We start from the raw sequence: 15,723 nt of genomic DNA on the forward strand, positions 1-15,723 counted from the left end.
TACATCCTCTGGTTGTTCTTCTTTAATTGGAACCTGTGGCAACGATGTCTTAGGTATATGGATTCATTATTAGATTAGACAACAACTCCTTTTCTTTGAATTTTTCAGCACTTGTATTTGTATCCTCTTATTGCTACTCTCCTGCTTTTTGAACCTCCACCCCCACTAACCCTGCAAAGACTTCAAAACTTTCATCCTTATATACCCATTTTTGTTTGGCATATATGCTTCTACAGCTTCTTTGCTATCTGTGCTTTCTTTTGCAGTGGTCCTTTCTGCATTTGGATGCTCTTCATCTGATGAACTGGCTAGGTCATCTTCATCACTTTTATCAACAGCTGGTTCTGTGGAAGGTTGGAAATGACTTGCTGATGCACCAAAAGTGTTGTTGACTACATGCAATAATATTAGTAAATCTCCAAGGCCACAATTTTGAAAATTTTGTTCAATGTATTGCACTTCACATGGTAAATTGGAGTAGGACCAAACATGAAGTGCACAACTTTTTTTTATCAGTAATTTATGACGGTTATAATTATATTTATATATTTTTTAATAATTAATGAATGCAATGGTTTTAGGGTCTATATTTTTTAAGTGGACAATTTTTGAAGAGGTATAGACCGATGTTTTAAAACAAAAATCATCACAAAATGTCGTGGCAAACAATTTTGTAGTAGTTTAGCCTACAAATATTAATTAAAAAGGAAAATAAACTATTTAACGTAAACCGTGACAACTCGAAGACAATTTAATTAGCATTTCTATTTGGAGAAGAACCATTCACACAAAGAGGTAAGGGGTTGTGTTTTATTATACAACCTCGTGAAATCATAATTGCAATTTCCAATTGAACCTTCAATAAATTTAATGGCTGGTCATTAATTGGTTTAGGGAATTTGGCGCATAATAAACCACCGACCAAAATAGTTGATATTATAACAAAGAAGCTTAATTAAGTGGACAGTTTAATTTGCACCCAAATATCCATCTCACATGCCACCCTGGGGACTTTGGCTAGCCAAAAGGTCATTCAACAAACACTCCAAAAGAAGAGGAATTTGACCTAGGAAGTTAGTGGCTGATAATAATTGCATACCATGTAACCATGCATCGTCTATTTTGTCTACTATAAAACATGGGGAACCTAAGCCTACCATAACTGTTACTTCCTTTAACAAAAATTTCTCCTTCTCTTTTCACCCTTCCATGGACGTTCAGGCCTAAGGGAGGGAGCTCGAGGAGCTCATTGAAAGAGAGGAGATTAAAAAAAAATCTAAAGAAAAAGAAATAAACAAAACTAGGAAGGGACACGTTCATCTTTGACAACATGGCCTCTGATATCTCGTTTGAGGACCTCAAAAACGAGAATGTGGATCTTGTAAGGAGAAAAAAATAAGTAATCATGGGTTCTATTCTTCTGGCCTTTTGAAAATTTATTCATTACATTGTATGTATATGTGCAGGAACACATTCCCATTGAGGAAGTTTTCAAGCAGCTAAAATGTACCAGAGAGGGTCTCACTTCAGCGGAAGGAGAGAAGAGGCTCCAAGTCTTTGGTCCCAACAAGCTAGAGGAGAAAACAGATAGCAAGTTACTTAAGTTCTTGGGTTTTATGTGGAATCCACTTTCATGGGTCATGGAAGTTGCTGCTATCATGGCCATTGTACTGGCCAACGGAGGGGTAATTAAAAAAAATTCATCTCTTTATGTCCTTGTGTTCATCTTTGATGAGAAATTATTAGTTGGTCTAGAACTATCACATATCTATAATCTCAATTAATTTCTACATGACAAGTATTCAATCTTTGTAATTCAGAATTTTTTTAATAACACTTGATTAGATGTCATGTAGAAATCAATAAGAATCATGTGGTAGGGGAGCACATTATAATTTCTCATCTTTGACCTTGTTTTTATTTAACAAGAACTTGTAAACATATCAGGGCAAGCCACCGGATTGGCAAGATTTTGTTGGTATTGTCGTGTTGCTCATCATCAATTCAACCATTAGTTTTATTGAGGAGAACAATGCAGGCAATGCCGCAGCAGCTTTAATGGCTGGTCTTGCACCCAAAACCAAGGTAACATAACATTTGTTCATTCACTTTTATGCACACAATTCCAATATAAATTGAGAAATTCTATGATACCCTCGAAAATTTAAGGATTTTGGAATGTCCAAACTCATTCAACTATTGACTCAAAACAATTGTACCAAAATCCTTTGATTTCTCTGGGTACCATAACAACTCTCATATGTTTCGCATTCACTAACTAAAAAGAAGGAACAATTTTGTACATAGGTGTTGAGGGATGGAAAATGGAGTGAGGAGGAGGCAGCATTGTTGGTGCCAGGAGATTTGATCAGCATCAAGTTGGGAGATATTGTCCCAGCTGATGCTCGTTTATTGGAGGGAGATCCCCTGAAGATTGATCAATCTGCCCTCACAGGTGAGTCCTTGCCAGTCACCAAAAACCCTGGTAGTGAGGTCTTCTCTGGCTCCACCTGCAAACAAGGTGAGATAGAAGCTGTTGTCATTGCCACCGGTGTTCACACCTTCTTTGGCAAGGCTGCGCATCTTGTGGACAGCACCAACAATGTTGGTCACTTCCAAAAGGTATATCTTTCTTTAACAATTAGCAAGTGTTTCTTGAATTGATTTCTTTGTTTAACAACTTTGGACTAATGTGTTTGGATACTTAATTGGCTTCTATTAGGTGTTGACATCCATTGGAAACTTCTGCATCTGCTCAATTGCTATTGGAATGTTGATTGAGATTATTGTGATGTACCCCATCCAGCAAAGGGCCTACAGAGATGGTATTGACAATTTATTGGTTCTTCTCATCGGAGGTATCCCAATTGCCATGCCAACAGTCTTGTCTGTGACCATGGCTATTGGATCTCACCGCCTGTCTGAGCAAGGAGCCATCACCAAGAGGATGACAGCCATTGAAGAAATGGCTGGCATGGATGTCCTCTGCAGTGACAAGACCGGAACTCTCACCCTTAACAAGCTCACTGTGGACAAGAGCTTAATTGAGGTGAATGACTAATGCGAATTATTTTATTTTCCTAAAATGTGATAATGAATTAACACCTTTGCACCAAAAGCTTCCATTTTGTGCTAACCAAGGTTGTTTGTGAATGCAGGTGTTCCCCACTGGCATGGACAAGGATACCCTTGTCTTATATGCTGCCAGGGCTTCCAGGACTGAAAACCAGGATGCCATTGATGCTTCAATTGTTGGAATGTTGAGTGACCCCAAGGAGGTACTAATTAAGTTTCTTTTTATGAACCTTGGTATTGTCTTATGTTAACATAACCCATACAAAGTGGCTTAACTTCGTCTATTTTGTGGCATCTCAGGCAAGAGCAGGAATCACTGAGGTGCATTTCTTGCCCTTCAACCCCGTGGACAAGCGCACAGCTATTACCTATATTGATGGTCAAGGCAACTGGCACAGAAGTAGCAAGGGTGCCCCTGAGCAAGTAAGGGATTCACCGTTACCAATATGCATCAATATACTAATATAACCATGGAATAACTATTTTTTAAAACATTACATATATGTAACTTCTCATATTTGACTAACCAATTTATACATGTCAGATTATTGAGCTCTGTGAACTCAAGGGAGAGGTTTTGAAAAAGGCCCATAAAGTCATTGATGAGTATGCTAACCGTGGTCTGCGTTCATTGGGTGTTTCACGCCAGGTGAATAAATAAAGTGTATAATACTACATGCCATGAATTCGTTGTTAAAAACCAAAATAAGGAAATTCCCCTTAACAAAACTCTTGCACTTGGTTTTCAGACTGTTTCAGAAAAGAACAAGGAGAGTGCAGGAGAATCATGGGAATTCTTGGGACTCTTGCCCCTCTTTGACCCTCCAAGGCATGACAGTGCCGAGACTATTCGTCGTGCTCTTGACCTTGGTGTCAACGTTAAGATGATCACTGGTGACCAACTTGCCATTGGAAAAGAAACCGGTCGCAGACTTGGAATGGGCACCAACATGTACCCTTCATCCTCTCTTCTTGGTAATAGCAAGGACCCTGCTATTGCATCAATCCCAGTGGATGAACTCATTGAGAAGGCTGATGGATTTGCCGGAGTCTTCCCTGGTAATGACATCAACTAATCTACTCCATGTTAAACTAAACCAAACCCCATGACAAAAAATGTCAAATTTTTTCACGCAGCTAGTTAATTAGAAATCACCTTTAATATGACTTTTAAATTAGTTATTACAAAAGTCAAACAATCTTACTATACATAACAGAAAATCTATTATTATAAGATTGCAATCTCAATACATTCTAATTAAATTAGGATTATTCATGTATGGCATGCAGAGCACAAATATGAGATCGTGAAGAGGCTGCAAGAAATGAAGCATATCTGTGGAATGACTGGAGATGGTGTGAATGATGCCCCTGCATTGAAGAAGGCAGACATTGGTATTGCAGTGGCTGATGCAACTGACGCAGCCAGAAGTGCCTCAGACATTGTTCTGACCGAGCCTGGACTTAGTGTGATCGTGAGTGCCGTGTTGACCAGCCGTGCCATCTTCCAGAGGATGAAGAACTACACAATCTATGCTGTCTCCATCACCATCCGTATCGTGTTTGGGTTCATGCTCGTTGCTCTTATCTGGAAGTTTGACTTCTCTCCTTTCATGGTCCTCATCATTGCCATCTTAAACGACGGAACCATCATGACCATCTCCAAGGATAGGGTGAAGCCTTCTCCTCTTCCTGACTCATGGAAGCTCAAGGAAATCTTTGCCACTGGAGTCGTTCTTGGAGCTTACATGGCCATCATCACTGTTGTGTTCTTCTTTTTGGTTCATGACACGGATTTCTTCACTGTAAGTGCTATTCCAGAGTTAATAACAGTACAATACACCACTTATGACATATTCATTTTGTCCCAAAATAAGTGTGGCAGTAGGTTGTTTTACATAGATAAAATTTTTTTTACAAAGCGAATCTTTTTAAATGGATGACAGAATAATATTAATGTTAGATTCAAAAGTTAAAATAAAATGTGAAAAAGAATAATCAATATTACATTAAATTATTAAATCAACACTTATTTTGGGACGGTAACATGACATGCCAGAATGTTTTTTGTTTCAGAGAGTCTTTGGAGTCGAGCCAATTGTAGACAATGAAGAGCAGCTTAACTCAGCTCTCTACCTTCAAGTGAGTATCATTAGTCAAGCACTCATCTTCGTGACCAGGTCAAGGAGCTGGTCTTATGTTGAGCGCCCTGGCATTTTGCTTATCACAGCCTTCTTTGCTGCACAATTGGTTAGTGAAATTTCTGAAAAAACAATTAATATCACAAAAGAAAATATCATGTGTGGTTTGAGTTTTATTAACTTGGGAAGTGGTGAATTGAACTCAGGTGGCCACTGTGATTGCTGTGTATGCTCACTGGGACTTTGCTAGGGTCAATGGAGTTGGCTGGGGATGGGCAGGAGCAATTTGGGTCTTCAGCATTGTTACCTATATTCCTCTTGACATCCTTAAGTTCCTCATCCGCTTGGGGTTATCAGGCAGGGCATGGGACAACATGCTTGAGAACAAGGTTTAGAAACATATTCTAACAGTTTAGTCCTTAACTTTGTTGTCATTTTAATTAGTTCATTCCACCACATAGGCTCTTATACAAAAGAAACACATGACAGATTATCAAAATAAAAAAAAAAGTAATTGTTACATTTAATATTACTATAAATTCAAATTTTATTTCAAAAATGCTTTTAAGCATAAATTTTTTTTTAACCCTAAATATGTTGTTTGAAAATTAGTCATTGTTTCTTATAACTGGGACAAAAAAAGTAAACTTGTTGCTTATACATAAAAAGACCAAGGCAGTATTGTTGATGTTGTTTTTGGCTAAATGCAATTTCTTGTTGTGTTGATATATGTGTAGACTGCATTCACAACAAAGAAGGACTATGGAAGGGGTGAAAGGGAAGCTGAATGGGCCGTGGCTCAGCGCACACTTCACGGTCTCCAAGTTGGAGAATCCAACAAGGCCAACCAACATGACCAGTCTGAAATCGCGGAACAGGCTAAGAGACGTGCTGAGGCTGCCAGGTTGAGGGAGCTCCACACACTCAAGGGACATGTTGAATCTGTTGTCAAGTTGAAGGGTATTGACATTGATACCATCCAGCAACACTACACCCTCTAAATCAATCTTTAAGGAACAATAAATACTTAATACGGGACATTAGAGCTTCATGGAGCAGATCATAAAAAAACCATGTATCTTGTGGTTATATTCCTACTCTTCCCCTTAGCCTTGGGGCCACACAATTTTATATACGAGGCACATGTTGCAATTTCCATTTGGCATCTCTCATGGGCTAGGAATACAAAAACACTTAAATGTTTCATATCCTAAATCTTATATAACCGATCAATTTACTTTGATGAAAAACAACAAGAATAAAGTACAGTAAAAATGGAGAAATCATCAAAATTACAAGATCATAAGGCTTTTGGTTTTAGAGGGACAAAAAATCCCTGTATCAGAGCTTTAAAAAGCCTTGATATACGTAGAAACAAATTTTATCAAGTGTAAAGAAAGTCTTTGCTTCTTTTCACTTTTACATACATTATAAGTTTTATTATTTTCAAAATTGAGCTTTAAATGATTAATTAACGACTTAAAAAAACATTTAAGTAACCACATACTCAACACAATAATGCTAATTTATTTTATGGACCCCAATTTTTCTTTTCTTTTTTTTTTTTTTTTTACAGAAGACCCACCTCTTTATAATCTCTATCTTTTCACTAAAATGATATAACTAATTATTTTTATTTTACTACGTTTTTCACTAAAACGTAGCTAACTCTTTGAAGTTTTTTTTTTTTTAAAATAAATTCATACGCTGGACCTGACCGTAATAGTATAAAAATACGGTGATAAAATAAAAAAGCTAACATATGTTTTTCTTACACAGCAAAAGCAACATATACACCGAATCTTGTTTCTTATTTGGTGTCTATAAATCCAAATAAGCATGGGCAATATACTGCCTATAAATCGAAAAGGCAATATACTTCAATAAAAAAACAAAAAGCCAATAAAAAAATAATAATGGTTGAAACCTATTTTAAAAAGTAAATATTAAATAGCTTTTTTATTTTGAAAACTGAATCTCTAAGTTTTTTTCTCTCGTACAGACACAATGTATAAATTAGAAAATCCAAACAAAACCTTAAAGAACTAGTTACATTTTTTATCTCTCGATACAGTAGGGAGATGCAGTAAAATAAAATATATTAGTTATAATTTAGTGAGAATTACAATAACACTTATTTTTTTATCAAATATGTAATTTCACTCTATTTTATTTCTTAATTAATTCCTTTTAAGTTTGAAAATATTACACTAATATTTTCTTATATGTTTACAAATATTATACGGATAATCCCTCAACACCCTATCAGATTTTACCCTAACAACCCTATAAGAGAGATGAATGAAATGGTTAAAAAAATATGAAATGCTTGTATAATTACATAAAACCTAAGAAAGTGTTGTTATAATTTACTCTTTTTTTTATTCATATCAATAAAAAAAAGAAAATACAAGGAATTACTTATTCTGTTCATTTAACTTAGTTTCACTCCATTAATGCTATGATTTGTTTTATAGTTTTTTTAGTAGAAATAGATAAATTATAAAGAGGCGAATCTATAAAATAAATAGGAGAGAAAAATTATAAAGAGATGAGCCTGTAAAATAAATAGGAGAAATAATTATTTCTTTAAAGAAAACAATTAATTAAATGGTTAAAATTAATTAAAAGAGGATAATTAATGTTGATTAACACAAGCTTGAACAGGATATAAAAACAACTAAAGTAAATTACACAAATCTCTTTTGACATTTAAGAAAATTACATATATCTTTTTTCATTTTTTAAAATTTACACAAAAAAATTCAAAATTTTATCCAAAATTTAAGGAAATTATATATGTTTTTCCTCCATTTTTAAAATATATCTAAGACTTAATAGTTGGTTTAGATAATTTTGTTAGTTGGATCATTGATGACTTGATGTGAGTAATTTTATTTGATTTTTGAAACCCATAATTATTCATTTCACATATGAATTTACTAGAATGAAATCGGTTCAATAATTTCGCTGCTCACCATAATGTTCATTTAGCATATATATTTATTTGTATGACAATTTAATTAAATTTTGTGCAATTTGATTTATTTTAATCAAAATTGTCTCATATTTAAAAGAGGAAAACAAAAGACATTTGAGAAAAAAGTACTAATTAAATATCATGGACAGCACACATAATTTGTTAGTGTGTTTCAAGGATATTTAGCTGAGTTTGTATAAGTTTAAAAAATTAAGAAAATACGTATATAATTTTTTAAAATGCTGAGGTTTACGTAATTTATTATTATTATTATTATTTAGTTTCCCGCCAGAGCTCTAACGTAGCAGGCCTTTCCTTTCCTCAGTTCTTCAATGGCGCCTCAGAAACTGACCGATTCGAGAACATTCGCGGCAACGCAATGATGAAATGATGGCTGCCCTCAAACTCCATTCCAAAGCCACGCAACTCTCCAACTTCAACCGAAGCCAAAGGTACTCACTTTCTTCCTCTTCTCTCTCTATCTTATGACCTAACAAAACATTGTTTTTGCTTATTGCCTGCCAGGGTTGAAGAAGCCAAATTCCACTACGTCAAACCTCAAACTTCCTCCTCCCTCCAAAACCCAACCTTTGGGTCCTCTTTCCATGCCCGATGCTCGTCAAGGTTCTCACTCTCACACCTCCTTCCTTCAATCACTCGTTCAAGAAAAACTAGACGATGCCAAAATCGAAACTTCCCTTAGCTTGGAATCTCTGCGTTTGGATCCCCAGAATATTGCACGCCTTGTTCCCTGAAAGACAGCCTATGTGTGGTTTTTCCCTTCCACTACTGTCAAAATGGTCGCGGCAGGTAGCAACACGGGGAATCTAGGGTTCTGGAATGTAGGACAAAGTGGATCACATTTCTGGCATCTCGATTCAACCACATTGCTTGTCCAAGGTATCATGCTTTGTCTCAATTTCCAAAAATTGATGTCTATTTGTCTAGAGACAATCAAATTAATTAACTGCATAGTGTTGTTATGCACTTTATATATGTGTGTTCAGGAGCTAGAGTGTGAATGTAGTTCTAGTAAATTGCGGTGAAGTGTCAGCTTCTCAGGCTTATAATTTTTATTTGGTTGAATAGTATTAACCATCATAACTAACAAACTTAGTTAGTTATTAGTTAGTTTGTTATGATGGTTTATAAATAGAATTACTAAATTTATGGTTTATGTGAATCGTTGTGCAGACATATTAGTTCAATTGAAGAATTGACTGATCAATACTCTTGTATGCACATATACACAAGTTGTGTTCGGCTAATGGATGCTGAGAAGGAAATCTTTGATCTGGTAGTTGCTAGTATAATGAAATTATATATGCTCTATCTCAACCAGCAAATGAGGCAAACTGCCTATATTTTGCTGAGGGATCTGGACCTTTGACTATTTGGGATATCAAGATTGGAAAACTTTTGTCCCACCGGGTTTTGCACAAAAGCAGGATTAACACAATAGATTTCAACTGTCAAAACCCTCATATTGTAGCTACTAGTTCCTCTGATGGAAATGCCTGCACTTGGGATTTGAGATATACTGATGCAGATAAACTCACTCCCTTGAGGATATTTTCCCACGATGGAGCTTTGCAATCTGCTTACTTCTCTTCTTCTGGGTGTAACCTGGCAACTACAAGGTATGGAGTTTGTTCTATTCTAAAATTACTGCTTTTCAATACTGAAAATATGGTATGTCGCAGATATTGCTTACTCATGTAATCTTTTATTTTTCATTATTCACTAGATGACCTTACCTCCTGGGAAAAATATGTTCAGGCTTCATGTGATTCATGTAACCGATATCACCCAGTAGAAAAAGGTTTTTGTTGCACTAACTTTACTACTTCAGAAGTGCATGTTAATTTGATTCCAAAACACTTTTTATTATCCAACTTTATTGAACCTGGTTTTTACTTTTTACCTAATTGTGATTTTATAATCTCTTGATGCAGCGCGGACACCACAATTGCTATTTACAGTGGAGTTGACTTGGAGGATGCTGGTGTTATATGTCCTAACAATCGGAAGAGCACACCCCTTTCTACGTTAAGGTATGGTTTCAGGGGAAGTATCTGAAGGTTGGCTTGTTATACTTATACCGTTTGTTTAACTTCCCTATCCTGTAGAAGTATTTTCAAATCAAAGCTTTTGATTTATTTAAACTCTCTAGAGCTGATTTTTTCATTTAAAAAAGCTTCCACTTTTTTTTAAGTAGAAAGGAAATATTTGATTGGCATATGCTAAAACGGATTAGTTTGTGATGCCACTATAATATAGTTGATACCTTATAAATTGCTGACTAATTACTCTGAAGAAAAACAGTTGAGTTTTGTGAGCTTGATTTAGTGGTAGCAGAGCGAAATGGGGTTGGGATGATTCATATCTCTTGATTGGAAATGTGAAAAGAGGAGTTGATGTGGTCTCAGCAGTTCAAAGGAAGACAGTTATGACTCTAGAGAGCCCGTACATGTCTGTCATTCCGTGCAGATTGAATACACACTCTTACGAGGTTGGGATGTTAGTGGGAGCTACAACTGGAGGCCAGGTTTATGCGCGGACGTTGCGCTAGGATGTTTTTAAGATGCATTTTCATCACGGTTCATCTTTGCAACATGGCCGAAGTGGTGCCTCTCAGTCTCCGTCCTTGATTTCAACAACCACGTGACCAGAGTCATGGCTGGAGGTGTCTCTGAGTCCTCGAGGGGTGTTAAGGCTTTGTTTCATGTGAAACACCTAGAAATATAATCAATGGCGAAAGGAATCGATAGACACAATGGGTGAAGGGCAAGGGCAAACATGAGAAATCCGATTTCCAAATCTAAAAATTGATTTTACTTTGACAAAGAAGCAACCTCAAGTAGTTTCACATGGAAATTAATTTTCTCAGTGAATTGCGTGCAACAGAAAAACCAAACATGGTGCTTAACTAAATTTCTCACGTTTGACACTAAATACGCACGTCCAAATGAAGCGAACGTGCATCTAAACACACGCTTAAACATACTAGTATTTTCTGATTCAGACCGTTTCGGGTGACATGTGTAATATTATGGAATATGCTAAGTACTTTAATTTGCTAGTCATTGACTAAACGTGATAGTGTATTGGGTTTCACATTGGACTTTTCTTAATTATATTGAAATAATAGTTATTGGGATCTTAGGTAAATTATTGCATGTTTGGTTTCACAATAAGAAATTGATTATTTGTCTAAACTTAATTTTAAGTTGAAACAAATTTAGATATATTTTGCATTGGATAAAAAAAATATTGAGCTTTACTGCTAGCTTGTTTTTTTTTTTTTAATAAAAATATTCAAAGATAAACCTAATGACTTCTAAATCAAATTTAAGTAAAATTAATTTAATTTAAAATGATTTTGTCAATGTTGGTTCAAATACACACTTGGCTAATATTAAGCATAATCCGTACATTGTCATTTATCATGTGATCTTCTTTTTTTTTTTTTGGTTATATGCTACATGTGTGTAAAGTATTTATGACTTTTGTTGACAATTTTTTTTTTTGTCACAGAACCAAGTTATTTTTAATAGATTTTCTTCTCAGTCACTACTTTTCATCCATAAGCCTCAAAGGCAATACTTTATTTAAGAGATAAAATTCCAATTATACTCGAACAAGCGTAATATTGGTTCCAATCAAAATGCTCAAAGTAAGTTAAAATTATACCCTTGTCATTATTCTCATTATTCAAAACAAAATATTTACATCTAATAACATGGAGATGCCAGTTTTCCTTCATTTTATTTTAGGGGATTTGATTTTAAAATTAGTCTTATCGTAGCTCTATAGTCTATTCATTACGTAACAAGTGTTATTAATCACATTGTTCACACAAAAATACTTAGGAAGGTCATTTTTACTAAGCATCATTCTTATAAATTCTTTTTTTTCCCCCTCAACTAACCCATTTTATTGTGAGGGTTATAGGGATTGAAAAATTGTGTACAATGTTATTGTAACAAAGTACTATTTAAAGTTAAATAGAGAAGATAAATTTACTTTTACGAGAAGTTGAAAACTTGAAATACCCAATTCAAAGAACACTTAATTACACACCTAGTGACTTTAAAAATCACAACAATTGGAGTATTGAGGAGGTAGTAATATAGGAGTTTGCATAAGATATTACTATTCAGTTTCCCGCCAGAGTTGGTGCCTCTCCTGCTCCAACATAGCAATTCGAAAACCAAGTCCTGAACTCAACCTTCTTTTTCTCTTCAATGGCGCCTCGGAAACTGACCGATTACGAACGCAAACGGCTTGAGAACATTCGCCGCAACGATGAAGTGATGGCTTCCCTCAAGCTCCATTCTAAAGCCACCCAACTCTCCAACTTCAAGCGTCCAAGGTACACTCTACTCACTCACTCTTTCTTCTTATTTTCACTTTTCAATGCTGTTTTTGCTTATTACCAGGGTCGAACAAACCAAATCCCACAACGTGAAACCCAAAATCCAAACCCCGATCGTCATCAGGCGCTCCCTGCGAACCAGAGTTATTCCACCACATTCCACCACTCCCTCCAAAACCGAACCTTCAAGTTCGGGTCCTCTTTCCATGTCTGATGCTCGTCACGGCACTCACTCTCATTCTTCCTTCATTCAATCACTCATGTGTATGGCCAAAAAGCAAGCCCAAACAGTTCGAGATAAAGTTGGGAGATTTTTGAACGATGTAAGTGTTAAAGAAGAGAAAATGGAAACTTCCCTTAGGTTGAAATCTCTGCATTTGGATCCCGAGAATATTGCACGGGTTGTTCCTGGAAGGATAACCGATGTGCGGTTTTTTCCTTCCACTAGTGTCAAAATGATTGCGGCGGGTAACAGGTTTGGTCATATTGGGTTCTGGAATGTGGGACAAAGAGAGGTTCATTTATACCATCCCCATTTGGCTCAGATTTCTGGGATCTTGATTCAACCACATTGCTTCTCCAAGGTACCCTGCTGTTGCGACGATTACTGTAAATTTGTCAAGATTCTTATATAACTTTTACCCATTGCCGGTTACCTATAGACTCAAGTTAATTAACTGCAGCATTTCATTGTTAACAAGAAATTGTTTTCTGATATTGGTAAAGTATGTTAATTAGGCCGTAGGGGAAAATGCATGTTTTTTTTTTTAGATGCATACTGTCATATTTTTTGAAGTAGGGTGCATTTGAGGTTAAAGGGGAAGCGAAGGAGGAAAGTAAGCTTTGTTTCACAGCAGCAGAATCACATATATCATATGAGTTCAGGAGTTCGAGTGTTAATGTAATTCTAGCAAATTGCAGTGAAGTATTAAGGCTTAAAGGCAATTTTGGTTTCCGTTGTTTTGTTTGATGTGTAATTTTAATTTTTTTCATTTTTTAAAATGACACATTTGGTCTTTCATGATTTTAAAAAAATTGTCATTTTAGTTCTCTGGTGTCAAAATAAAACTAAAGACATTTAGTTATTCTATTTAAAAAAAATTACAATTTTAATTAAATTTTCAATTTTGTCTATGTTTTATATCTTTTATTAAAAAGATATAAAACATAAGTAAAATTAAAGATTAAATTAAAATTATGGATTTTTTAAAATATCAGGATGAAATATTTTTATTTTGAAATAGGAGGACCGAAATTGTGAAATTTTTTAAAATAGGAAAATCAAATATTTCAATTTTAAAATAGAATACGGATTGAGTAATATAGGGACCAAAATTATATTTTTAAGCCCAGTGTTAATTAGCTTCTTGGGCTTATAGTTTTAATTGGTTGAATAGAATTACTATATTTTGGTTTACTCTGTGTGTATCGTTGTTCGGACATAGTTCTGGTTGAATTAATTTGTTGTTGCAACTGATTGTAGATAAATCAATCAACATTGCCCAACTTTGTCAGTTCAGTTATTGAATTGTCTGATCAATAATTTTGTATGCAGATATACACAAGTTGTTATGATGGAACTGTTCGACTAATGGATGCCGAGAAGGAAATCTTTGATCTGGTAGTTGATAGTGATGAGTGTATATTTGCTCTCTCTCAACCAACAAATGAAGCAAACTGCTTGTATTTCGCTGAGGGTTATGGAGGTTTGACTATTTGGGATAACAGGATTGGAAAACGTTCGTCGCACTGGGTTTTGCACAAAAGGAGGATTAACACAGTAGATTTCAACTGTGAAAACCCTCATATTGTTGCTACTAGTTGCTCTGATGGAACTGCCTGCACCTGGGATTTGAGATATACTGATGGAGATAAACTCACTCCCTTGAGGATATTTACCCACGATAGAGGTTTGCAATCTGCTTACTTCTCTCCTTCTGGAAGTAGCTTGGCAATTACAAGGTATGGAGTTTGTTCTATCATAAAAATTACTACTTTTCACTAGTGAAAATTTGGTATGCCGCAGATATGGCTTACTTATGTAATCCTTTATTTTTAATTATTCACTATCTGGCCTTACCTACTGGGAAAAATATGTTAGCGTCATGTGATTCATATAATTGATACCACCTAGTAGAAAAAGGCTTTTAATGTTGTACTAAGTTTAGAAGTGCATGTTAATTTGATTCCAAAACACTTTTTATCATCCAACTTTATTGAACCTGGTTTTTACCTAATTGTGATTTTGACTGGATGGGGTAAGGTAAATATAATCTCTTGGTCGATGCAGCATGGACACCACAATTGGCATTTACAGTGGAGTTAACTTGGAGGATGCTACTCTTATTTATCATAACAATCAGAATAGTACACGCCTTTCTACTTTCAGGTATGGTTTAAACTCGTTAGAGCTGATTTTTACATTTCAAAAAAGCTTCCACTGTTTTTTTAAGTAAGGAATACGAAAAGAACGGATTGACATAAGCTGAAACTTGTGTAGTTATAAGAACGGATTTGTGATGCCACTGCAATCTAGTTGATACCTTATAAATTGCTAACATACTCTAAAGAAAAGCAGTTGAGTTTTGTGAGTTTGATTTTGTGGTAGCAGAGCGAAATGGGGTTGGGATGACTCATATCTCTTCATTGGAAATACGAAAAGAGGAGTTGATGTCGTCTCAGCAGTTGAAAGGAGAAGAGTTATGACTCTAGAGAGCCCGTACTTGTCTGCCTTTCCATGTAGATTGGATACACACTCTTACGAGGTTGGGATGCTAGTAGGAGCTACAAATGGAGGCCAGGTTTATACCTGGACTTCGCGCTAGGATGTTCTTCAATAGAAAAAAAAAAACTATGCACTTTCGTTTTATGTTATACACTACAATGAAAATGAAACGTATCCTAGTATTGATTAGACTTGATTTCCTTCACTTTTTAGAGTGTTTGAATGTGCTTTCAAGTTCCAAAAACTTTAATCTGTGATGGGTCAAACATGATTTTTACATTAACCAAAATGTTTGAATGTGGGTAGGGAACATGATTTTGAATTTTGAACTCAAGTTTTTACTTTTTAGTCTGGTACCGGACCATTAATATACGCGAGATATACTCTATACTCTAAAGTTTGGTTAGTGATAAAAAGCAAGGAA

General features: G+C 35.3%; 2 protein-coding genes and 1 long non-coding RNA gene across 4 annotated transcripts; all 3 read left to right on the plus strand.

The window, feature by feature from the left end:
• Nucleotides 1-1,330: 1,330 nt before the first annotated feature.
• LOC114375411 (ATPase 8, plasma membrane-type) lies at nt 1,331-6,374 on the plus strand. 2 transcript variants are annotated; one of them, XM_028333185.1, is made up of 13 exons: nt 1,331-1,381; nt 1,467-1,685; nt 1,948-2,085; nt 2,308-2,622; nt 2,723-3,049; nt 3,159-3,278; nt 3,376-3,498; nt 3,620-3,724; nt 3,825-4,134; nt 4,366-4,880; nt 5,152-5,325; nt 5,423-5,605; nt 5,954-6,374. In XM_028333185.1, exons 1-13 carry the CDS (start codon nt 1,331-1,333, stop codon nt 6,215-6,217), a joined length of 2,844 nt encoding a protein of 947 aa, XP_028188986.1. In that variant the 3' UTR covers nt 6,218-6,374. The 2 variants fall into 2 exon arrangements, with proteins under 2 accessions (XP_028188986.1, XP_028188987.1); XM_028333186.1 differs by having other exon boundaries at nt 5,423-5,626; nt 5,954-6,044.
• A 2,114-nt stretch (nt 6,375-8,488) lies between these two features.
• Nucleotides 8,489-11,363, plus strand: LOC114375734. The gene is made up of 5 exons (XR_003658837.1): nt 8,489-8,648; nt 8,722-9,096; nt 9,391-9,836; nt 9,944-10,018; nt 10,152-11,363. It is a non-coding gene; the product is annotated as an uncharacterized LOC114375734 (long non-coding RNA).
• Nucleotides 11,364-12,227: 864 nt separating this feature from the next.
• Nucleotides 12,228-15,495, plus strand: LOC114373961 (WD repeat-containing protein 76-like). Its single transcript, XM_028331541.1, has 5 exons — nt 12,228-12,571; nt 12,639-13,158; nt 14,130-14,536; nt 14,865-14,963; nt 15,186-15,495. The coding sequence occupies exons 1-5, from the start codon at nt 12,444-12,446 to the stop codon at nt 15,397-15,399; spliced, it is 1,368 nt and encodes a 455-aa protein (XP_028187342.1). The 5' UTR covers nt 12,228-12,443; the 3' UTR covers nt 15,400-15,495.
• Nucleotides 15,496-15,723: the final 228 nt, after the last annotated feature.

This window comes from Glycine soja, chromosome 11 (assembly GCF_004193775.1).
Source record: "Glycine soja cultivar W05 chromosome 11, ASM419377v2, whole genome shotgun sequence".
Classification (NCBI taxonomy): domain Eukaryota; kingdom Viridiplantae; phylum Streptophyta; class Magnoliopsida; order Fabales; family Fabaceae; genus Glycine; species Glycine soja.

What these genes read in the sequence shown, in the direction of transcription:
- LOC114375411 (XM_028333185.1), top strand. Translation starts at nt 1,331, where the DNA reads ATGGCCTCTGATATCTCGTTTGAGGACCTCAAAAACGAGAATGTGGAT. An exon ending in ATGACACGGATTTCTTCACT is followed by an intron (nt 4,881 to 5,151) that starts GTAAGTGCTATT and finishes TTTTTGTTTCAG; the next exon opens with AGAGTCTTTGGAGTCGAGCC. An exon ending in ACAACATGCTTGAGAACAAG is followed by an intron (nt 5,606 to 5,953) that starts GTTTAGAAACAT and finishes ATATATGTGTAG; the next exon opens with ACTGCATTCACAACAAAGAA.
- LOC114373961 (XM_028331541.1), top strand. Translation starts at nt 12,444, where the DNA reads ATGGCGCCTCGGAAACTGACCGATTACGAACGCAAACGGCTTGAGAAC. An exon ending in TCCAACTTCAAGCGTCCAAG is followed by an intron (nt 12,572 to 12,638) that starts GTACACTCTACT and finishes GCTTATTACCAG; the next exon opens with GGTCGAACAAACCAAATCCC. An exon ending in ACACGCCTTTCTACTTTCAG is followed by an intron (nt 14,964 to 15,185) that starts GTATGGTTTAAA and finishes TTGTGGTAGCAG; the next exon opens with AGCGAAATGGGGTTGGGATG.